The 25,766-nt window shown below is 41.6% G+C and overlaps 1 protein-coding gene across 4 annotated transcripts in view; it reads left to right on the top strand.

The window, feature by feature from the left end:
• The window catches only part of pard3aa (par-3 family cell polarity regulator alpha, a), a 433,956-nt gene that overhangs the window by 142,264 nt on the left and 265,926 nt on the right, over positions 1-25,766 (top strand). For all 4 annotated transcript variants that reach the window (XM_047158283.2, XM_017479944.3, XM_047158282.2 and 1 more), the window contains exon 3: positions 15,349-15,532. In XM_047158283.2, coding sequence (XP_047014239.1) covers positions 15,349-15,532 — 184 coding nt within the window. The remainder of the gene's footprint in view (positions 1-15,348; positions 15,533-25,766) is intronic.

The following is a 25,766-nucleotide window of genomic DNA, read 5'->3' as shown; positions in this document are numbered from 1 at the left end:
TGAGGATGATTCAAACTCTCAACATCCGGACAATATGGTGATTGGTTTTCTGTTTCACACCTTAGGAGCTGACAGCACTTGTAGTTTCTTGTAGTAACTGAACATTGTTATGGGTGTTATTTATCTGATGGCTTCTGTTCCAATCCAGGACTGAAGCCGTACAGACCGCGCTGATGGGTAAAAAGCTGCAATCATTTGTGAGTCCCAGAAGTAGAAGTCCAGTGGTGCAGCAAGTGGTTTTTGTCTTATTTGCTCGCCTCACGTTCTTATTTAAAAAAATTGATTTATTTTTATACACAGGATTACACTGGAGGATACACTGCTTTATTGCCACCTGGACCATTGTGTTTACCTCATTGTGTTGTCCACTCTGCCAAGAAGTGGACAAACACTTCACGCTTTTTCTGAGGCTTGGATAAAACTGTTCCTTCTCTTCTGCCACCCCTCAGTCCTCCTGCCTTCAGTCACCTGGAGAGTTTGTACCTTAAGTGAGCAGATAGGACTCGAGCGAGTCAGTCGTACACTAAAATTCAGAAGTCACTCCTTCTCTCTATAGATCTCACATACGCACTGTTCTTATTTTTGCTAGCGCTCTTGTCCCACGCTGACCCATAAAACCAAACTTCACACACACACGCGCACATTCTCCAGAATGTGCTTAAGTGCTGTGTGTGATTTATGTGTGTGCTGAGTCCTAGGGAGCGTGTTAATTGTTCTGCTACCCTGTTGGGATGCTGGAAATCCCCATCAGAGGCCAGCACTGGCGCTCTATCAGGCCTTAGTCCCTCCCAAATATTTCTTCTTTGTCAGTCTCGATCTGTCTTTGCTGGACTAGTGCTCAATCCATTTGAAGTCCTGGCCACAAAACACTTAGCACGGATGGAAAGAACATCTGGAAATGGCAACATTTATACTAATTATCCCTGCTAAAAAGAAATAAAACCAGCTGAACAGAAGCGTACAATTTTAACCGGGATGTCCATTCTGTGGAAATATCTATTAACTTGGTTTGTGTCCCTCCCGGTGGATAATGGCTTCTGCGGCTGCAGTTGAAGGGTAATGACAGGGCTTTCCCTTGAGGCTCTGTCAGTCAAGACAGAAAGACCTGCTGCCAGTTTTGGGTATTTGGGCAAGTGAGCTGCTTTTGGTTCACTGACGGTGCATTTTGGGGTTTGCGAGGGTGGAACAGACAAAACTCTTCATCTCTTAGGGATGTGACACATCAAGTTGATGTTGAAGAGCTAGTGCCAGCCGAGGCTGACTGATGATTGCCTCCTGTTGTCTTGCATCTTCTGTGAATTGTTTCACTCGAACACAGTGCAAAGACGACAGCTGACAGCTAACATGGATTTATGTTATGGGTCTGTGTGAAACCGATACGTCTCCGTAACGCAGAACTGCAGAAAGACTGTTGTATTGAATTGCACACTGTTGTACTGAATAGTTTGTCAGAATAATGCACCCCCAGTTTTTCCATCGCAAATAAACACACTATGGCCAAAAGTATGTGGACACCTGACCATCACACTCGTATGTGTTTGTTCAGCATCCCGTTCCAGAGTTGTTCTTGTCTTTGCAGTTATAACAGCCGCCACTTTTCTGTTAAGACTCTCTCGCTAGATTTTGGAGCGTGGCTGTTGGGATTTGCCCATTCAGCCACAAGAGCATTAGTGAGGTCGGGCACTGATGTCGAGTGAGGGGGTCTAGGGTGCATCCCAAAGGTGTTCAGTTAGGTCGAGGTTAGGGCGTTGTGCATTCTACTTTAAATACCAACCTTGACAACATGTGTCTTTTTGGACCTCGGTTTGTGCACAGGGGCATCGTCATGCTGAAACAGGATTGGGCGTCTTAGTTATTCACAAGGGAAATCTTAATGCTACACTATAGACATGTGCAATTGTGTGCTTCTAACTTTCTGGCAACAGTTTGGGGATGAACCACACATGGATGTGATGGTCAGGTGTCCAGAAACCTTTGGTCATATAGTGTACGGGACATTATTATCCCCTCTATGCTTTACTATATATTTTTTTAGCTGACTGCTTTGTTTGTCAGGGGTCTCTAACATAAGAATTTCACTCACCTTTATACATGTTTTTTTTTTTTTTTACTGTGTAAACTGTGTAGAATAGCTACAGCAGTGCCTCGCAATGTTTGCTTCACTTTCTCTTTTCCTGCACTGATTCTCTCCACGGAATAGCTAATGGGTGAATGATTTCTCCTGACAGCCTCAAGTGCAATTAAGTAATTTAAGCAATTTGAATTGTTTAATTGGTACTGACTGGTATTGACAAGTTCCAAGTACTACCAGCTAGTGACAAAAAAAAAAAAAAAAAAACCCAGATAGCAATCATCTACCAATGTTTTTCAGAATCCAATGGAGGACATTTTTGACTTTGTGTCAGAGTTATTATTTAGAACTATAACTGATGGACACTTTTGCTTTTCCTCTGTTTACATCAGTGCTCTGTGCAAGCCATGATTTCTTCCATAGTCTGTTAAACTCCCACTCTTTCATCTCTAATGATAGAGCAGAATAGAGGTTCTGCCCTACAGCCCTGCTTTTGATGCAATTGAGCAGGTCCTGTCTGCTGAATTTCACTGCCGAGGAACCTCTGACCCTTACCTCCACCTCTGGCCTACATCTATTACGCGCAGAAAAGATTTCACTCAAAGTCTGATTGGACACCGAGCCACTGTTTTAACCCTCACTTATGTTTGATGTAGTGTTTGTTGAGTCATTGAGGATCATACGGAGTCACGAATGAGTCAGAGATTTGCAGCCTTAGAAAAATATGTTTACAAGTGCGTTGATGATGAATAATATACTTGGAACGGACCATTAACTAATAACTTAATCAATACTTAAAAGATCGGTTTGTATTTTTGCTGCCTTTAAAGTGGAATGCGATAGATGTGTCTTATCTTGGCCAAATTCAGCTAACAGCTGCAACAGAAAACACAAAGCTCCTCACACTGCTCACTTGATGCACAGATTCTGCCGTTGTAGCCAGTGGCACAACACGGAGGTGGCCAGCTAGTGAGGCGGTGATGCTCTGTCCATCAAGTAAGCAGTAAACAGTCATGGCTTTCTCGGCTTCTCTGTGTTTCTCATGTTCACTTTCGCCTGATTCCGTCACCAAAGGCGAGGTCTGCATTGTTTGAAATCTTTCTCTTTTTTTTTTTTTTTGCCCTTCACTTTTCTCCCACTCAACTGCAGCCTGCTCCCTGGTGAAGATTTTAATTACTAATATTTTATGTGTAATACATAGCCGCTGAAGGACATGTCTTTTAGAAAGCCACATGTTTTTCCTCAGTGTTAGCACTGGAATATTAATCTCAAAGTTAGAAGTATGCATCGGGCAAAAAGGAGGGGAAAGTGTGTATAGGAGAGGGTGGCTTTCTCTATGAATTTCTTTCTTTCTTTTTAAATTGGTGTAAGGCAAAGTAATTTGAGGGATTCATTTCTAGAAGGCCACTTCACAAGAGCAAACACCTACATGTACTTTAAAATGGGCCTAGTTATATTTAGACAGGCTGATAAATCACAGCACAAAAGAAATCAATAGGGAGCTTCATAAACAATGCATTAGTTAGCCAAGGCCAAGTCCTTGTTAGAGCATTACTGCTTATGCTTTCAATATATTTAATGTAAACAAGGGAATTGTTTCCTCCCACAATTTATACTTGTAAGACTGGCTTACCTTTCCATGCAGCCTGAAATACTGATAAGCAAATGTCATGTGTGCCAATATTTGAATTGGTTAGTCAAAAAAAATGGCGCCCGGTGTAAGTGTGTGGGTGGGTGGGTGTGTGTGTGTGCATGGTACCCTGAGATGTAATGCTGCCTCACTTCTAGTGTTCCTAGGATAGGCTTTGGCTCCCTCGTGACCATGACCAAGATTACTGAATTACTGAAGTGGTGATTGAAAACTCTGCTAGCATACTTAATTAACTGTTGTTAGGTACTTTATTTGTTACCGGCAGGATAGACGGGATTCATGCTGTCACTAAATATGACTAGCCTCATGATTTCAGTTCGGTTCACATGCAAGCTTCTATCGTGCTTAAGTAGGGGAACCACCAGCAGTGTTGTCACGAGCCCAAATGGTCCAAATGGATTTATAAAAGACTGGACTCGAGATAAAAGGGTAAATTTCTCCATTCTTCATGATCCTTATCACGTTTCACGCTCTGCTGCTCCCACACCCCAATAATTTGTACGATCATTTGTTCCCTCTCTTTGTTCCCCAAAGATTCTCATGCACCACCAAAACCTCTAACAAGCCCAAGGCTGTGTTTTATTTCCTGCTTTGAACAGAGCTGTGGTTATAAAGATGACCAAAGATTTATTGGTGTAATGCAGAGAGAGAGAGAGAGAGAGAGAGACGGGAAGTGTGTTTGGAGTTTTTCCCACTTTGTCAGCAGTGCGTAGGTCGCAGCGATACATGCCTGTGAAACTGCGTTTGCATTTTTTTTTTTTCCCCTTCCTCCTGCAGCTCAGGAGAAACTTCAAAGTCTGCGGAGAAAAATAAAAAACTCTCGCCCAAAGTGGATTTCAAAGGATGAGCCCCCTAATCTGTTTAAACTTCGCTTGCACTGTGTATTTTCACATCACATTCTCCGCCTTCCTACCTAACCCCAAATCTTTCCATGCTTTATCTAGAAAAAAAAATTTAAAAAATGAGTGCAATGTTTACGACTTGGAAAGTAACGTGTAAGAAGAAAAGAATGATGATGTAATGCTCATGGTAAATAGGTCACTGATTTTGTACAAGTTTGCATTTGTGCAAGCATAAACAGCCAAGATGTCATTCAATTTGTGAGTGAATATTACGAGCCGCTCCCGTCTTCCGGGCCGCGAGACTGTTTGATTTTGAAACTTCAGAAGATTGCTGTTGGTCATGCAGTGTTTCATGGTTTGGTCACTACTACCAGAAGGACCGAGTCTCGGATTGAACACTTCCCTTGCGGCAAGGCTTTTGAAAATGAAAACCCTTGGAAACAGGTGAAAGCATTTGGCCAGTTGGCTGAATATTTGATGGTCTTAACGAGAACTGGAACAGCGCTAAGCACTCAGTGCTAGTGTACGATGAAGGCTGTGCTATGGAAATAATAGATGGATAAAATGAAATATTTAAAGGCTGAAGTGTGATGAGAAGTGTTCACTAAAGCATGACCAAACAGGGCTTAGCTTCACACTGAAGACTTTTTAACTGTTCGGCTTCTGCTTGACCTCAAAACTTTCGAAAAGTTTTCCCTCAGTTTACTTTTAAGTTTAAAGTGACATTTCTCTCATAAACCATGTCAAACTCGGCAACTAGAGCACCAGACAAAAATAGCACGAGTTTCCTTGTTTAAATGTAAACCTGTCCATTTTATTTCAATTGTTGATCAAACCTTCGGTACTGTACTTATTAATGTCCCGACGACGTTGCGAGTGCAGCATGGGATTTCATTACAACAGAGCAGACCTGCTCGAGAAAATCATCTAGATTTTTTTTTTATTCCCCTTCCATTCTAGTTACTGACTCCAGTGTTTTGGGTGAAATATCACTTTAAGGTTTATATAGAACAGTAAAACTGGGAGCAAAACGCTTTCTCTAATAGAGGAACCTCTGTGTCAAGGCTCTTTCTCTAACTGCACATTAACAAATGGAGACAGATTTCAGGTTTTGAGGCATGCAAGGGAGGTTGGATGCATGAAGGAAAGATGGATGTGAGAAGGGATGGATTAAAGGATGAATAGGACAGTCTTGGATGCTGAAATGAAAGAGGAGGCAGTGGGCTAAGCTGGTTTTGCAACTTTTCAAAGCTGAGGAAGATGAAATGTTATTCATCCCTGGATGCCTTAGATGCCCTTGCAGAATAAATGATGACAAATACTGGGCAGAATAAATATGAGCTGAGAGAGAGAAGGAAAGAGGGAGATATGTGTGTGTTGTTTTATTTTTATTTTTTTTTGTGTGTGTGTGTATATATATATATATATATATATATATATATATATATATATATATATATATATATATATATATAAAATATGGATGTTAATATAGTCAATACTTATTTAATGGCAGTGCGGGGAAAAAGTTTCTTTGAAAGCATTTCAGGATCTATGGGCCTCCACTTATAATCAGTTGTGAATGTATCTCAGATTTCTGCTAATGTTCCCAGACTATTTTGTAATACAGTACCTAGAGATCAGGCTCTTTCTTAGAACCCTGCTTTTAAACCAGCCAGTTGTAATGATTTCTCAACTCAATTCAAATTGCCTGTCTTCTTTAATAAAATAGGACTATAAAAAAAGTAAGTAACCCATCATTACAACCTTTACACATTTTCGAAAAGTTTAAGCCAGACTTTCTCCATAATCATAGCAGTGAGACATGAGATTTTTATTTTTTATTTTTTCTTGGACGACTTTAATTTCTCACCACCAAATTTTTCTGATTTTTAATGAGAAATAACTTTTTTTTATTATTATTATTTATTTATTTTTAAATAAAAGCCCAGACAGCATTTCAAGGGGTTTTGTAGGAAGTTCTTGATCTACTTTATTCTAACTTTATTCCAGACATTTATTCATACCAGGTAACTGTGTTTTATTTTGTTTTTGTTTTTTTGCCCCCTATTTGAGATATGTTGCCCGAATTAGATGTGCTGTGTCCTTTTAGGATGCAGAAAAGGTTTCTCAGTGTTCCATGTTATCACGCTTGGACTATTTTAATGCATTATTTACTTGCCTCTGTCAAGAAGAGAAAAAGCATCGGCCTCTGAGACTCCTGGTCATGGATGGCCATGACATTGAACTCACAGTCTCCCAATGATGCTACAGCCATCCTTGGCCAGGAGTCCATGAGCATGGGTTTTTTGGGTCTCTCTTTCTTTCTCTCTCTCTCCCTCTCGCACAGTGACACTAGATAGTCATGGGCATCTGTTAGCCCACGTATGCAGAAGAGGGCAGTTAGTTCTCTAAGTGTGTTATACTGTGCTGTGGTGCAGCACGGGCAGCAGTTCGACAAGGTGCAGCGGCTGGCTTCATGGGTCTCGGAGCTAGCCTTCACATTCCCTGGATAGTAGATGTCATATGATAGGGGATAGCTAGCTACAGGGACTGGTAAAGGACCAAAATTAGTAGAAAATGATGTCTTAAACATTTAAGACCTGACATGGCTTTACCTTGTCTACAATTGTCTACCTGTCTGTGGGTGTATGTCAATTCTGGTTGACGACGACCTTTAGAATTGACCTTAAGATATTAGATCCTATTTACCCAGCTTTAAATTGGGAAATCCCTGATTATATTTTACAATTATTTGGAAGCAAGGTTCTTAAGATAGTTGCCCGTGCTTCTGAACTTTGGCACAGTGTCTAATTCAATCACCTCCTTTAAGCAGAGGCCGGTGACCACGTCTTATTTTAATATTCTGTTACGAAGAACGTCGTTCACGTTCGAGAAAGTACTATAAATGAACTTTCCTTCCATGTTTACTAGTTGTGCCGAGTTGGACAGGAAAAGCATTTCACGATCATGAAACATTAGCTCAACTGCAGTGGCTGTCTTTAATGCATTTCAGCACAGTTGACCTGTAGTGGTACTTTAACCTATACTCCCATACACACACACACACACTAATTTTTGCATCCTTCATCTGCCTTAATTCTCATCCACTTCTCTGACACGGTACTGAAGAACAGGCATTCGCCTCTCTTACCTGCACTCCACTGTTATTTCCTTAGCAGAGTGCTAGTTTTTGGAGTACTGGCTGCTGCGTACCTGTCTCTCTGATTTGTGCTGTTATTGGTAATTGCCATAATGCATGTTGAGTCAATGGAAAGTGAATGAGCGAGGAAAAAGGAGAGTGCATGAGTCATTTGGCAGAGTGGGTTTATTGGTGGAGGAGAGCCCTTTGGCCAATAGAATTATGACCCACTACTAAGTTGTTGCTATGGTAGAACAACTGCTGTTACACTATTAGCTGTTGAGGGTACACCATATGCTCTCTGATGGCCCTCTATTACGAGTGGGCTCCGGCTCCTGTGGAGCCTAATTGATTAGGAGCCCATCAATTTGATTGCCTGTGACAACCAGGAAAATCCACAGCAGCCAGGCTTGTAGAGCAGCACAAATTTCACCAAAGCTGAGTTAGACATATTAAGATGTGACCTGGATATTTATCTTGCTAGAACATGTGTGCAACCTGAAACCACATAGTAAAATGTTTGAACTTGTGGTTCACAGATACTTAAAACCCCCTTTTTTTTTTTTTTACTTTATTTTTTATGCCTTGTTGATTTGTGAGGCTCGAAATTGTAACAAAAAGTTAGTGACCGATTCCTTCCCAGTTAGCGTTAATATCTCACCCATGGACTGAACATCTTTATTCGCTGCTAATAGCACCTCAGGAGTGCCAGGATGTCAAAAGGCTTGCGTGGGATGGAAAATATTTTTCTTTCTTCCTTTTCTTTTTTTCTTTTGCTCCCATTCTTTCAAATACGGCAAAGAAACAAAATCATAGTCTCGGAAGGAAAGGGATTGTGTAACCTGAGGGAGTTGCAGTGCATTGAGACAATGCGATGATATTTCAGTGTTGATTCTCATCCGGACCTGGGTGGAAACCGATGACTAGCCAAAGATTAATCAGTTTTAATCCATCTGAATTTTCCAGTACGCTGAAGGAAGGATTTTGTTCATGTTGAGATACTCGGCCATGGTCTAAACTTTAGTCAGATAGATTTGTAATAGATCTTTGTTATAGCGTGCAATAATAAACTCATGTAAAACAGTCCTGCGTTCGTATTTACTGTAGTTACATTACTATATTACTACAGTCTTATGCATGTTGCTTTTGCTAGTGTTTTTTTTTTGTGTACACACTGACTCAGTGGTTTATAGTGTTGCCGGAGGCTTACAGATCAGGAGGCTCATGTTTTAAAAGATTTATTTTTTTGGCTTGGCGTTTCTTGCCTTATTCAGCTGCCTGAGACGTGTGTGGTACAGGGTTGTGTGTGTGTGTGTGGTGCAGGGTTGTTGTCTGCTGACGCTGCGATGTTGTTTGGTTTAAGATGGTGCTGTGGCCCACAGTGTTAGAGGCTTCAAAAAGCAGAAAAGGGAGGAAACTCTGACCACATGTTTATCTAGGTGATCACTCTGGTTCGAGCCAGCCAGCTAATCAAGGTGAGATGCTAACCGAGTCGAAGCGCTCTGAACTTTTTAGATTTCGTGTGACATTTCTGCTCGAGGGTCGCACGGACACTTTTTCCTGACCCAGTCATAAAACGTCGGTCATGCCCGACACTGAGATGTGATTGAGGGGTGAGAATGTGCTGTGAAATAAAACTTTATTAATCCGTGTCTCTCTCTTTGGGCTCGGCCAGGGGCCGGTGTTTAATACTGCCTGGCAGGCAGGCGACTGCAGCTCCCACGCTGTAATTGAAGTTGTTGCGACAGAAATTTTCCACACTTTGCTGTTTGAGCTGAATGAAAAACCTGACCGTTTCGGAGTATTGCTGCTTTTGCTGGGCGTTACAGGATTAGTCTAGCAGCTGACGTGGTGTCTCGGTTTAACGGACACCGTTGGCACTTGGTTTCGGAGGTCTGAGTGGGGTTAGATGTGCCAGTCTGCATGCCAGCGTGATGAGTCCGATCACAGGCCGTCTGCGATATGACGTCTAATAGAACAGGATCGAACATCAGGCTCCTGTTCTAATCACTCAGCGGTTCACGCCAGTGGCTCAGAGATCAAACAACGCCGACATGAAAGATTCACCTCATGTCTTATCCTCTCCATGTTCCTATCCAGATTATTTCTGTGTCTCTCTTTCTCTTTCCCTCTCCCCCTATATCTCTGCTATTGAGTGAAGCATATGCAATCTAAGTTGCATACTAGTGTAATAGTGTTAAAGCAAAATTCCACCTCGAAACACACTATATAAGTTTAGTGATTCTGGTGCTAGTGGTGTATTTTCGTTATTCCCTTTGAGATGTTTGTAGTTGTCTGTTGCGCTGACGTCTCAGTGGGACATACAGTAGCTACAATGCCATTTAATATGAGAAACAATTTCTAACCATCTTAAACATCCGAGCTAATGGACAATGTGTCGTAGCTCCTGAAAACAAAGGGGCTTCTTTTCTCACTCACCATTTTCCAGCGATGTTCAGCATCATATCAGTGAGAACCGCAGTGTAGAAGTAGTGTTACAGCAAGCGTCATGCCGTGGTACAGCTAGTTAGCGCTACACGAAATGACGAGCACAATGGCGCTGGAGACATTAGCGTGAAATTTAAAAATTTGGCAGCTTGAGCCGAGCGCACAGATGAGGAGGCGAGAGAGCTGGACGGACTAAAGCGCTGCTGCATCACTCTCTTTAGGTAGAGATGATGCATGGGATAAATCTCGCTAGCGGAAAGACGAACAGCATTGTGGGTAATGTAGGAAACCATTAACCGAAGTGAAAATAGACCACCATTTTTATTTATTTATTTATTTATTTATTTATTTATTTAAGTTGACACTAAAAAAAAAACAAAAAACAAAACATAAACTCAGCTTTTCATTACAAAATAAATCTTTGATGCTGTTGAAGATCACATGTTAATTATAAAGATTAATATGTCATTCAGGGTGGATTTTCAAGGTATCGCACCCGAAGAACATCTGCCAACTCTATCATCTACTACTCCTTCTTCTGTTTGGGACTATGTGCTTCCTAACATGATGGGAAATGGAATTGAAACTCGTCAAGAGTTCTGAGTGTGTGTGTGTGTGTGTGTGTTTCAGTGATGAGAAGTACGCACTTCTACCCAGACACAGAGCCAAATATTATTTCCCTTTGACCGTAAGCAGAGTAGAGAATCCATGTAGATGAAAGTTAGAACTTTTCCACAGTTCATTTTATCATGGAAATGTTTTTTTCACACTCCGGACGAGTCGAGGAAGTAAACAAGCGGCACGTATATCCAAGAGCCTATGAATTCCCCTGAATGTTCTACATTTTTTTTTTTTCTCCTCTAAATATTGAAAATTATTGTGGTTTGTAGAAGACTCAGTTGGTAGATGTGCTTTTACATCACGTGCCCATTAACAAGAACCTGAAAGGAGTATACGCTACCATAGCAACTAAGGTCTACCATTTGTGCTGCCTGCAGCTCTTATGGTTCAAGTGCTAAATGGAGGGATTTTTTTTTTTCCCCCTCCTCAAAAATAGAGGCCCAGTTTTAATCAGTGGATCATGTTGTGCAGTGTTGCAAAGAATTTTTTTTCAGGGGGGTGGGGGGGTGGTTGGGGAGGAGATAATTAGACTGCTGAAACATATTTTTTTAAAATATATTTTAATTTCAGGTGCACAAAAGGATTAGCGTGCTGCAACCTGATTGCGCCGGTTTCTGGTTGCATTTTAGTTAGCGTTTCTATGCCGTGCTAGAATACGGTGTGTCGTTCCGCCCTAAAATGTGGATTTAGATGCCTCAGTTTTTGGTCAGGTGACTGAGAATGTTACACCTCTGGATAATTGTCAAGCTTAATCAGACTTTGAGTAGTGGGGGGACTAGAACATGCATCATTATCACCCAGTTGTTCTTATGAAATCATTCACGCTCACAAGATTCACATAAGAGTCATTAAATATGAATCATTCACGAATCAATGCGTTTCAGTATCTTGCGTCCCAAAAATCGCCATTGAAGTCTGTTTTTCCGGTTCAGCTGGCGATGAGTCTGTTGGGAAGGTTAGTTGGTGAGCCTTCACTCTCTCCTCTGGTCTGGCTTGTGCAAAGAGAGGACTAGAGCGGATAATGGGCGGAGGTGGCAGGCTGTGTGTGCTGCGTGCTGCATACAACCGCAGGCCATCCAAGACCTAGAGGGAGTCATAAATGCTGTATGATGGCTCTACAGCGGCCCATTTAATGACGAACGCAGGACTTTATGCAAGAGCTGGGAAAAGTGTTTAAGGGTGTGTGGACTGTACAAGTGAGATGATAAGGTGTGTGTGTGTGTGTGTGTGTGTGTGTGTGTGTGTATGCTTTATGACTGAACTGTAAAAGCTTGACATTGATGTCACAAGGCAGAATGTGTTGGGAAAACCATTAGCCCCAGGTAAATGGCTTTTCACTTTTTAAACAGTTTGTCTGTATGAAGATGAGTCCCTTTATTTGTGCTCAGTTAAACATGATTGAACGCTTGTTTGGATGCGAGTGTGGAGAATCAGAGAGCAGATGAAGCTCTTTAACCTCCCCATATGGCCTCACACAGTTTGCCTTAAGTGTTACTACAACAACGGTCCGGCTGTTCATTTAGTTTAGCCTCACTGCCTTTCTGTGAGTTTCTGGAACTACAAAAAGACTGCTTTCGAGAATTCTACAAGAACCATAGTGACAATTATAATGAAAACTGTCACGTTCTATATTACATATGGGACTCTTGTGTAATTAGTTTTAAAGCGCACCTGTTATGGTTTTGAAACGTGCCAAATGTTGTTTTAAAGGTTTCATACAATTGATTTACATGCATCCCAGGTCAAAAAACACTTTAACGTGCTCATAATATAAAAAGCAGCATTACCCTTTTTTCCGCCAGTGTCACAAACGACTCGTTAAATGATCCGTTCTAAAGGATTCATTCTGAATTCAATCCTCCTTTCAGAGAGCATACTCTGCTCTGATTGGTCAGATGTCCCAGTCGGTTGTGATTTGGTCTACCGCTGTCAGCGAGCAGCCGATGAACACCAGAGGCGGGGCTTGTTGTTACAAACCTACGCAGGTTAGTACAGGAAGTAAAGTCTGGAATCACTAATGACCCGTTTCAGCTGTTCAGAATCGGTTCCTTCTTTTGGGAGTCAATAACTCCGTTTGTCGTGCGCTTTGATTTTTAAAGTATACATACACTTCTGAGAGCGTTGTTAGCATTTCTTCAACATCATCAACCTTCTTAACGATACCCAGTATTTATCACAGTGTTGTTTAAAGATGTGTCAACAGAACAAGGGGGAATATTATGCAAATCTTATTGTAATAATCTGTCTATCTATCTTATCTGTCTGTCTGTCTGTCTGTCTATCTATATAATAGAGAGGAATTCAGTCAGTTACTTGTTGCATGAGTAACAGTAAAGTTCTAAAAACACTGACGCCTCACAAGGCACGTAATTCATTAGAAAATACACCAATCAACCATAACGTTAAGCGGACATGTTGACCCCGGTCCACCGCTGAAAGCACCTATAATGGGCATGTAAGCATCAGAACTGGACCATTTAGCAGAGATGTTTTGTTGGCACTAGGGGGATCTACGCAGTATTTGGCAGGTGGTTTGTTATGTTATGGCTGATTGGTGATCATTACAATATGTTCATCGCTGTAACTCTATATGAAACATCACGCCTTGTCATTTTCCGTCCGGCAATATCAAGCAGAGAATTTTCAACACATTTTATTTTCATTAATTTTGTTTGTGTTTGAAATGAAATGTAATTAAATGCAAGCCCTAAGGCTTTAGTTCTTACATCCCTGGCCAGATTTTAAAAGCCATCCTTGAAATAACTTCCCATTCAAAATGTTCCCAGTTATAAATGGAAAAGCACATAATATACACGTAATGCGGTGTACATGTAGACATGCACACAAACGGGGAAAAAAACAACTGTTGCAGTCAAGGTTAGTCACTAAAGATGAAATAATAAATACATTAAGAGGAAAGAGCTAATCTCTTGGAGAATAGTATTATGCCAAGATGCTGTGAAATACTGGTTTCGTTTTGGACCAATTCAAAAGGTTTTTAAAAAAAAAAAACAACAACACAGTTTCTGCATCTGAGTATAAAGCAGATTATATACAGAACTGACTGCAATCGTCTTTAGTGTATTTACTTAATACTCCTCAATTAGGCTTTAGAAATAAATGACTTGTCACTTTGAATTAGAGCCATCATAAAGCATAGCAGAGAGCGAGAGAGAGTGTGCGCGAGAGAGAGAGTGGCACAGCAGAGAATGGAAAGGAGAAGTAGTGAAAAATATCGAGTGATCTGCAGTCACTGTTATTGTGGCTCGGGTTGTTTAAGTAGGTGTTAGAAAAACGCAGGTCTTTCTATCTGCGCCATGTAAACACATACACCGTGACTGTCAGTGCGGCTTTCTACTCTCGGCTGGTCGCTTGCGCGCTCGTCTATGAATACAGATGAATAAGGGGAATGCAGATGTGGACGGATGCTCGCTGCTAACTCCTCATTGCAATTTTCCACTTTTGTCTGGAGCGTGGCAGAATTATAGAGTACACTGTTTATGCGCACAGCCAGGAACGCCTGCTAATCACCCGATGTGTGTGACCGTGTGTGTTCGGAGCAGTGTGTGTGTCACCTCCATACCCTGCCCCTCACAATTCTCCTTTTCTCTCTGATCCTTTCTCTCTCTGAACTTCAGCCCTGTGTGTGTGTGTGTGTGTGTGTGTGTGTGTGTGTGTGTGTGTGTGTGTGCAGCATGGTATCTATATTTGGCACAGGTAGAGGCAGTAGCAGCAGGTGGGCTCTGGTGTTATATGCCTGATCTTGGCAGGACCAGTGTGTTGGCATGAACTACACAAGAATTGCACATTCTGTTCTGAAGGTGGAAATGATTACCGCTTTGGAAACTGGGAAGGACGGGATTCTCGTACTACGAGTTTTTGAGACGAACCATAAAACAATGACACATTTCAATTTTATTTTCATTTTTTATTTATTTAATTTTTCAACACGAGCCAAATAAAGGTTCAGAGCTAGCCGGAACATTGTTTTTGTGGACCGAATCTGCTTTGATTCTTCACTGTATAGTGTTTATGAATATGTATAGATTTTCCCTCTGATTCCTTTCACTGCCATTATGGAGAGGGGGAAAAAAAAACATCCACTTGTGACGCATAAAGTGTATAAATGACACCAGTGACGACTTTGATTTATGAGCCTTTGAGTAGTCATTTATAGATCACAGTTTAATAAGAGAAATATGTATACAGTGATATCTGGCATTACTGTCCAATATTTTTTGAATGTTATGGTTGTATCACTGACCTCTAGCGTGATGCTCCATGGGAACACTCCAGTTAATGGCAGCGAGAACGTCAGGAGGAAACGGATGTTGTAGGTTGTAGATTCGCAGATGACGAATGAACTGGAGCGGAAACGTTAGTGCCGAGTTGAATTTTGAGACGGTGTGTGATTATAGTGAACACTGACGGCAAAAAATGGCCTTTTGAAACCCATGGGCTGGTTCTGATGTTTTGATAATAATAACAGATGCAGATTATCTCAGATATCGGAAGTATTTTTGTTCTGAAAAGATTTATTAAAGCTCAACTCGTGCTCTGTGTGTGTTTGTAGCTGGTGGCGGTGTATGATGAGCAGGACCCTCATCACGGAGGAGACGGCACGAGCGCCAGCTCTACGGGCAGCCAGAGTCCGGACGTGTTCATCAGGGGAGAGCTCAGCTCCGGCACACCATCTGCCTTCCAGCCGTACCAGAACAGCAGCGAGATCGAGGTCACGCCATTGGCCCTGCGCACCAGTGAGTCTCACACATGCACACACATCAGGGAGAAGTAGGAGTGTGTAGAAGTTCTGTAAGATGCTGGATGTCCAGCCACAGACTGAGTGGAATAGACAGGTGAAATCGCAGGGGGAAAGATGCCAGAGAGGAGAGCAACACAAAAATATGATCACTCAAGCAGAAATGGATCGAGAGAAAGAGTAAACATATACATGTCTATGAGCAGAAGTAGCAGGTCTGCCAGATCTTTATTTATATATATATATATATATATATGTATGTATGTATGTATGTATGTATGTATGTATGTGTATGTATGTATATGTGTGTGTGTGTGTGTATATATATATATATATATATATATATATATATATATATATATATATATATCAATCACACTACCGGTCAAAAGTTTGTGGACACTTGACTGGATTGTTTCTCATGATGTTAAAAAGCTTTTGATCTGAAGGTGTGTGTGACTAAATGTTTGAAATCGGTGTTGTACACAAAAATATAATCGTGCCAAGATATTCATTTCTTTCATTAGAAAACGAACATTTTATTTACAAATAAATATTTTGTTTAAACGGACGACTCGGAGCGAAATATTCCGAAAAGCAGCCACTAAGAGTGCCGTGTCGGTGTGAACTCCTTTAATACTGTTTAAAAAGCATCTCAGGGAAATTCCTCAAGAAATCAGTCGAGAAAATGCCAAGAATACATTTCTGGAAATTCTCTGCAAAAGGGGCGTCTATTTTGAAGATGCTAAAATACTCAATTATTTTGATTTATTCTGGGTTTTTTAGCACAGCATAATTCCCATAGTTCCATTTGTTACTCCAGAGTTTGGATGGCTTTATTATTATTATTATTATTATTATTATTATTATTATTATTATTATAAAATGTGGAGGGGGAAAAAAAAAAGAATGAGTGTGTATAAACTTTGGACCAGTAGTGTACATATAACACACACACACAGACAGACACACACTCTTCTCCTTTGGGCTTGATGGGAATACATTTGGTGCACTCTGCCTGACTCTTGGATGAAGGTTTTTTGGGAACGCAGCCCTTTCCCAGTGTGTTTACTGCTCTGAGATTTATGGAGCTCGGTGCAGAGCGTGAACCACTCAGGAAATCTGTATGAAAAAGTAGATGCATATGTGTGAAGCTTGATGACTAAAGGAAAATCCGCTTTCCCTCTTTCTTTTCTCAGACAAACATGCACACAGTAATGAATGCTGAGGTTTGGGCATGTTACCAGGTTATGGGACCATTGATTTGACTTATTATTTCTCTCTCTCTCTCTCTCTCTCAAAGCGAGCACAGAGGGAGGCCTGAACTAGAGCACAGCACACCAAGTCTGTGCATTCACTCTGTGATGTGAGAACTATCAGCAGGATGCCCATTCTTGTGTGTGTGTGTGTGTGTGCACGCTCCTATTCTCACTACCAAGCAAATAAATAGCAGCAACTTTCCCTAGGACCTTTCTTGTGAGCAGTGAATAGCCTTGTATACCGAATGTTCAGTTTGGAGTGGTTTGTTGTGATGATCTCACATCCATTTCCTACTCTAGTCTGACTGTAACTCGGTTTAAACTGGGTTAGTGATGCAGTTGCCTACTCAGTGTACTATCAGGACATGATCAAGGCTTTCAATGAGCAAAATGTACCATAAATTCAATACTCAAAAAAAAACCCAAAAACAAACCCCAGAGTAAGCAGTTGTGTCTACATTGCTCTTCCAGTGGTGATGTAATAGTCTCACTCACACTGTGTCTGGAATTGCTCTCTCACTAACTCCTTCACTATTTACTACTATTCAGACTTTTTTATATAGAGCAATATATATACCCCAGACTGACGTCAGACAACGCGTTCTTCAGATACAAATCATCACGGATTAACTCGCAACCCAACACCACAAAAAAGAATTAAAAGCGGTTTTCTGTATTAAATACACCGCTGATACGTACCGCTTGGCTTTAGTGTTTGTTAAAGGTCTTTGTTTTCTAGTAAATATATGTCATGTGATCGGTATGCTTTGTGGTACTTTAGCGTCGTGGTGGTCTGCATCAGTTGTACACTGGATTTCTCGTGCACTGTTGGCAATAATATAGTATAGCGCTCTATAAAGGGGGAATGTTCATCCATCCAGGCATTTTCCCTACCGCTTATTCTCACAGGAGCGGGGGAGCCTGGACCCTGTCCCAGGGGACTCGGGGCACAAGGTGCGGAACACGCTGGACAGGGTGCCAACCCCATCACCGGGCACAATCGCAGACTACTGACAATTTAGAGACTTTTACAGATTACAGACATTTAGAGATGCCAATCAGCCTACGACGCATGTCTTTGGACTGGGGGAGGAAACTGGAGTACCCGGAGGAAACTGTATGCGAACACCCAAAAACCCCAGAGGTCAGATGCAAACGTGCTAACCACTAAACCGCTGAGCCCAGTGAAAGGGCGTAATCTCGGTCAGGGTAATGGTGAATCCACGGCCTATCCTGGCAACACCTGGAAGATTCACCTTAGACGGGATGCCAGATTTGGATTACACGACATCCTAAATGATGGATAGATAATAACTTCAGATACATCAGAGTGAGATTTCCCCTTGGAATAGTGGGGAAATTTCTTTCTGAAAATGCCTTTGGAGTGGTTACCTGCCTTTGAGCAATAGCTAGAATCACTGCTATTATATCACTCCTATTCATTCCGTATAGTGTTTAAGAATAATAATATCACCTACAGTGAACTCTAGCTAGATAACCTAGCTAGATAACATGTAGTAAGTTACTTGTTAGTAAACATTTTAGTTGCATGTTTGGTAATTGAGCTTATATTAGACAGTTTCATTGTTTTACAGTTTATCCCTGTAAGTCTGGATTCTTTTCTTTTCTCCCTAAATATGTCATGTAGTATTTATTGTAGTATTCATGTAGTATCTGTTACAACCAAATGAAAAGATATAAGTACACTACATGTATATGCATTATCTGAGCCTTATCTAGTGCACTAATCTGTCTAATATGGTCAGATCACTATATATAAAGTGCACTCGAAAGTGTACGAAATAATGTCATCTACCTACTATGTAATGCAGATCCCTGCTCCCTGTATAAGTATACTACATAGTAGTTGGGAGGCAGGGGGTCAGATCCCTATTTGCTATATAAGTGCACTATAAAGTGTATGAAATAATGACTTTTACACCTTAGGTAGTGTATTACATCGTCAGTACAGGTCAATTAGGGTTCAGTTACACAAGTGCTCTACAAAAGGGGTTTTTCACATTGCACTTAACCCTGGGTTATCATCGTTCAAACTAACTTGTATATAAGTTATATATATAACTTACAATGACAGCAGTATCTTCTCTAGGTAAAGACTCAATCCAGTAATGTATTGTGGCCTGTCTTTGGTTCCCAAGACCTGGAAGGGATTCCCGGTAGATTTATGCCTCTAGTTTTACAACAGAAGGCCCCTTTATACAGTGTTAGACAGGTTTCTGTTCATATAAACCTCTCCATGTTTTGATTAGGCAAAATGTGACATGAATTATTAATTATGTTCCTGGATTTGACCTTATAGTGTGTAAAAACTGAGACCCTTGCCTTGCCCTTTAGCCACCTTTGGTCATTGCTCATAGTTCTTACCCCATTCCACAGTAATCTGAATTGACAGCATGAATCTCTCTCTGTTTCTCTCTCTATCTCTCTCTCTCTCTCTCACACACACACACACACACACATGCACGCACACTCTATCCAGAAACCCAGGTGTTGGAGCGCTGGCTCCAAATGTTCGTTGTGTTACTAATTTACAGAGCTTTGCCGCAATTGCCAATTTAATTATGGCCACCCGGCTCATTCTTTCTCCCTCTCTCCTCAGTCTCTTATCTGTTTTTTTGGTGTGTGTGTGTGTTTGCATGATTAAAACGTCTGGGTCATTTGTGATGGGTTTATGAATCCGACCCCAGGAGAAGAGATGAGCACATTAACATCGGCAATATCTGGAATCAGCGCTGTGATTGCACCAGCGACGCCGCTCGAACTTGCTCGCCCCACTGCACAATCACAGCTATTCAGACTCATCAGGGCCCAGATATCCTGTGATTGTTCCTCCTCTTCTCTCTCTGCACACGGCTGAAGATTAAAAAACATGCAGATGAGGTCAAGCAACTAATAATCGAATTGGAGATGAGATGTAAATTGCAGTAATGAATGTAATTTGCTTGTAATTATGTGGAATCGAGGCGCGCTTTGACTTGCCTCACATGCAAGTCTTGTCTTGGGAAGAGGAGAAAGAGAAAACTTTTTAATATGTTACAGTATTTTTGTCTGGTATTGAATCTTAATGAGAGTAAACCCAGGCCAGTTTACAATTCTGGAAAAAAAAAAAAAATCCTTAATTCCTCTTGGGTAATGTTACATGGGAGCATGTTTATCATTGAATCATAAAAACTTCCTTTACTTTGGGATATTTTCCCAGTTTGTAACAGAAATTAGTCATACCACAGTCTGCCAGTCTGACATTTGAGATGATGTTCACATAGCAACCATAGCAATCAGTGAAACACACTTTTTTCCCCAAAATTGATTTATTTATTTTTTATACAGAAACTGGTCTAACACTGTTTTATTTCATTCTCACTCATTGTTCAGGAATAAAAATGCTTTGCTCGACATCTTTCACCATTTTCCATAACCCGGCTTCACAATTGGCTAGTTGGCAGGCCCCTTGAGAGTAAGAATTGGCAGCCAGTTATATTATAGTCCACTTCTAATAGGAGTGGAAAAAATAATGCTGTAAAAATGCATTTTTGGTTCATACCAACTCCCAAGCGACTTCCTGGTGCGCAAGTTTCAATAGTTTAGTTATTGAGAGAAAAGTCCACTCTTCTAAATCAACAGGTGACCTGATAGAAATGACTTTGCATCTCCATTAGACCTCCATTAGAACATTCTGGGATAGCTGGAGTGAGCTGAATGGTATTCATGAAGCTTTGTGTGGGTGCAGTAGGCGAGTGTTTTGAGTTCTACAGGTTTCAAGTGGTCTTAGGGGACTCCGAGGTGCTCATTAGGAGAGGAGAGTGCAGCTCTGAGGCACCTTTCCCTCAGGCACTCCGGTTTCTGTGCTCGCACACTAATGCTTCCCCTGGCTCTCTTTAGTTTTCTACCTACTGTACATTCATCTTTCTCTACATGGCCTGCATGCGTGACTTTCCATCATGCCTTGCAGTTGATTGTCCGCTCTTTTCAGTTCATACCCACAACACTTGAAGATTTACCTTTTATATTTATTCATTTGATTGATGCTTTTATCCAAAGCGACTCAGGATTGTGACAGGATGCTGAGCAGTTGAGAGTGCCTGGATAAATTGCAGCTTGGCAATAAGAGGATGCGACTTTTCCACCAGTAGAGCAAAAGCCTTAACTACTGATCCGTCACTGTCGATGGTGAACGGTTAGACATGACAAGTAAGCAAACTTTCACCACGACGCAACTGGTTAACAGCCTGAAAGTGTTGTATTGTTGGCGTTAGTGTTCCCGCTGGTATGGATTTGATCTCTCTGTGGTTTTGTAGTTAGCCCAGCATTTTTCCATCACAGTACCTGCAGGGGGCCACCTCCCTACAGGGAGTATGAGTAGAGAGGGAAGCCTGGGGGCGTCATGCTGGTCACAAACAGGCGACTGGACCATTAAGGGAATGCCTGCTGGGAAAATTGTGGACACCTATGGATCAACCGCCATTCTGCCAATCAATTTGCTTTGTGGCTTGCTACCGGGACGTCTCTCTCTTTCTCTCTTTCCTTGTGTCCATCCGTTCTGGATTGCGGCCTCATAGAAGTCAGTGAAAGGACATGGAGGGACTCACGGTCTCCACACAATTTCAGTGCAGGTATTGATCCATATGGAAAAGAGGAAAAAAAACTAAAGCTCAGATGGCCAAGATTATTTGAGCTGCTCAGAAGTTTCTCTTGGATAAATTTGAGGAATGGTTCTAACTTTTTGTAGTAGTTGTTGGTGTGCTTCTAACACTTTCCTAATCAGTTCTGGATTGCAGTCTCCCTGACTGTCTTGCCTTTATTGTTGTCTTTAGTCCTGAATTTGAGGGCTGAGCTGTGCAATACCATCAGCAAATATAATGTCAAGAATCGTATCTCTGGGTAAGCATAGCTACGGCTGGACTATTTTAACTCGGCTGCACTCAGAGGATTGAAAGTTTCTCTCTTAGGTTGTGTTTATTGACAGCTCCCCCCCCCCGGCTTAAATGAAAACGTGGTCTCATAAATGCGGGCTCAAACATTCGCACTCTGGCTTGTGCTCTCTGCCTCCGCTTTATCTGACGTTGAAGGGTCTTCGCGGGAGTGAGTTAGAGCCAGAGTTTATTAGTTATGGCATCTCTTAATCATCCTGGATTCTTCCATTAGAAACTCAGCATGAATGAGCACACATGGAGACAGATAGAGATAGAGAGGGACACCGAGAGAGACTGGGGTTGGGCTTCATGCATGTGTGGGTTGCAAGCTCATCTAATTCAAACTATCAGTCATAAAACTATAAATGTGCCACAGTTTAATCCAAAGCTTATTATAGCTAATTGTTGTAGCCATTGACACCGTTAAATGGGTAAAGAACCGATCCGTTAATGAAGTGTGAAGCATGCAGATGGATAAAAAAACGTCCCTCCGCACTGATGGGAGTGTATTTAATTGATCGAAATGGCTGTCTGAGGTGAATCAGAGTGTCTGTGTATTAAAGAGTTAAAGCTCCTCGTTTGCCCCGAGACAAATTCCTGCAGTGCCAGATTGGCATCAGAGTTCTTCCTGCCCCTTTTCTACACATTTTTAATGTCCCTGTCATAGTATGTCGATTCGGTGTGATCGCAGGTCATGTATAATCCTCTAGATCACCCGCAGGCTTGTCTAACCCTTCATCTTCCTCACCCTGACAAGTTGAAATCAATGCACTCCTTCAAAAAATGTTCCAAGTCTCAAACTACACTTGCAAACCCACAGAGTGTGAGCTGAAACAGAGCTGCAGGCCTGTCGCGCCCTTTCGAGGGCTTCTTCCACGGAGGTATATGCATGTTAGGATCATTAAGAGTGTCACCCAGTCATTGCCATTCAACTGACGTAGTGCCTTTCAGCCTCGCTAATTCAAAGCTCCGACTACAAAGCTTTTCCTTCTTCTGAGGCATGAATGCAAGCGGAGGGAAGATCTGATCCGTGTCCTTGCCCTTTCAGTCCCCGTGGCCCCGTCAGAAATACACCCACATGGTGTTTGTATAAAGCGTTCAGATTAGTAGGCAAAACTTCAGAGTTTATTCGACTTCTTGCTGACACTCCTGTCACTGCTACCCTGTTTTCGTTGTTGTGCTTTGGGTCGCGGAATTACAGTTGGTCTAATTGGGGCTCATTCTGTACAAACCTCTCATTACGCTCCTGAGAGACTCACTTGTCTTTTTATTCCTCACCTGACTTTCACTGTAGAAACGTTGACAAGGCAGGGAATCAGGAAGTCGCCCTTATTAGCCTAAAGTCTATAGAATTGGGGGGTGGGTTGGAGAGCTGCTTTGGCATCCAACAGTTGGGTCCATAAGTATTTGGACAGCGACTCAATTTTTCTGTAATTTTGCTTCTGTACACAACCACAATGGATTTGAAATGAAGCAATCAAGATGGTATTGAAGTGTAGACTTTCAGCTTTAATTCCAAGTATTTAACAAAAATATTGCTTTAACAATATTTTGCAGCGTCTCCCTCCATTTTCACAGACTCGAAAGTAATTCGACCTACCCGCAATTATAATTATTAGGATTATTTTTAATACTTGGGTGCAAATCTTCTGAAGTCAATGACTGCCTGGAATCTGGAACCCATAGACATCATCAAATGCTGAGTTTCCTCCCTTGAGATACTTTGCCAGTCCTTTTGCTGCAGCTGCCTTCAGTTGCTGCTTGTTTGTGGGTCTTTCTGCCTTCGGTTTTGCCTTCAATAAGTCAAAAGCATGATCAATTTGCAGTGATGCTCTACCTCCTTCAGAGTGTTCTTGACTTGGCTAGATGTTGTGAAGTGGTTTTTCTTCACCAAGGAAAGAATTCTGTGATCATCCGGTTTAGTGGTCTTCCAGGTCTTTTGGTGTCGCTGAGCTCACCAGTGCATTCCTGTTTTTTTAAGAATGAACCATATTGTTGATTTGGCCACTCTTAAAGTTTTTGCTATCTCTCTGATAGGTCTGGGGTCCCCCCCCCCCCCCCGGCCTAATAATGGCCTCCTTCACTTGCATGGACACCTCTTCGGTGTCGATTTGAAACACTTGGAAACAACTCTAGAGCTTTTTGCCTCCTGAATTTGTCATGTCATAATGAGGCCACACCTGGGCATGAAACTGCTGATCAGTCAATTGTCTAATTACTTTTGAGCCTGTGAAAATGGAGGGAAAAGGCTGTAATTCAGTTAATGCGGTATTTTTCATAAACCCCTTGAATTAAAACCGAGAGTCTACACTTCAGTCACATCGCATCTTGCTTCATTTCAAATCCATTGTGATGGTGTACAGAGGCAAAATTCCGAAAGTTGTGTCGCTGTCCAAATACTTATGGCTGCAACTGTATGCCACGTGCTGGCTCACCTACATACAGATGAGTGCCGAATTACAGAAAACTCCTTGCAGTCACACTTTATGTTGGTTCTTCATATCCATTTTTCATCATGTCCGTCCTTATATACTGTGGCAGGTTTCATTGGCCCTGATCTGAATGTCAAGAAAAAGCTACAGTTACCCCTGAAGAAAACCCTGCCCTTTGTTTCACCCTTGATAATTTGGATTTGTTGTTGTGAGATCATGTTGGTGCTAGTGCCTGGTGTTAGATGGCACAAAGTTTAGAGTGGTGCTTTGGTAGGTGTTCAGACTGAGTGTGTCACTTTTCACCCAGCTATCAAACTCTGCTTTTTTTTTGTACATGGTGTATTAGATGTATGTGCAGAGAGATCCTGTTTATGCCTAAATTTCCAAAGCTGTGTGTAAGCTATGACATTATAAGTGGGCTAGGTGGGAGCTGCAGTTTAGTTAGGATGTGTGTTGCATTTTTCATGAAACTGACTCAGTCAAAAAGGCTATTTTTATCCTCTTTGGTAAAGGTTTGAGGGCAGAAAGGGCACGGCAGGATGAGACATGGGAAAGTCTGCTGGAATTTGCTGATAGTGATGTTGATCTGGCCTCTCATGAGTGCTATTTTTTTTCTGCCTTTGCTGTCCCACCCATTTTCTTACATTACACAGACTGGATATGTCTGGACTCTGATTATAAATAGCCCAAATCTTTCGTTTAGTGTAAAAACACAGTGCAAGTAATTAAGCCGAGTGCTGTTTTGGCCCCAAGATCATGTCTTTGATCTTGAGAAAACATTTTCTCTGCCATTTTTTATGTTGTTATTTTAGTACTTTGGCTCCATCAGCCTATTTCCCAGGACATGGCCGTGTCCTATTCAGGACCTGAAGACTAAAAGATTTGACCGACTTGGGCTGTCGAATCCGTTGCAAGTCATGAAACTTGTGTTTCCTTATTACCATGATGACGTAGTAACACAATTATGACTTGTATTTTAGTTTTGTTGATTCAAATGCTGTAGAGGTTATAACCCTAGCACTAGCTTGTGTTCTTATTTGTTACATTTCTCCCTCTTGAAAGTCCTAAATTTGTTATAAGAAGCATGCATGGAACACACAAAAAATGGTTGAGTATGATGGTGCATCTTGAGCTAGCATTAGTCCCCTACTCTCTTCTTAAATTGCTCGCTCCCTGTTGTTCCGTGTTGATCCCGGCACGCCGAATCACAACAGAACCAGTAGGGGTTTAATTGTGTCATGACAACAGTCATCACTTTTGATGAGCCCAAATTAGAACAGCAGAAATTGCTTCCTGATGACATCACAGCTTGGTTTCCCAGAGACTGATGACATCACAGCAGGGGGTTCTTGAACCCAGTGACATCACCGCAGGGTTTCGGCATCCTCATGACATCACAGCGGGATTTGGACCTACGGAGGGTGTCGCTGTACGCACCTGACCTGGCTGGCCCTCTTTGGCACAGTGCCTACACTCATCATAAGGCCCCAACTGGTTCTGTACCTCTCTGCCTATCAGACTCATTCCTCATAGTGCTGAGATTAAAATGGTTCCTGAAAATATGACCCCGATGTTCGTGTAGTACTGTGGATAGATGCTTAAAAAATGCT

This window comes from Ictalurus punctatus, chromosome 1 (genome assembly GCF_001660625.3).
Source record: "Ictalurus punctatus breed USDA103 chromosome 1, Coco_2.0, whole genome shotgun sequence".
In the NCBI taxonomy this organism is placed as follows: Eukaryota; Metazoa; Chordata; class Actinopteri; order Siluriformes; family Ictaluridae; genus Ictalurus; species Ictalurus punctatus.
The sequence above is the reverse complement of the archived record's forward strand: the minus strand, read 5'-3'. Positions and strand labels throughout refer to the sequence as shown.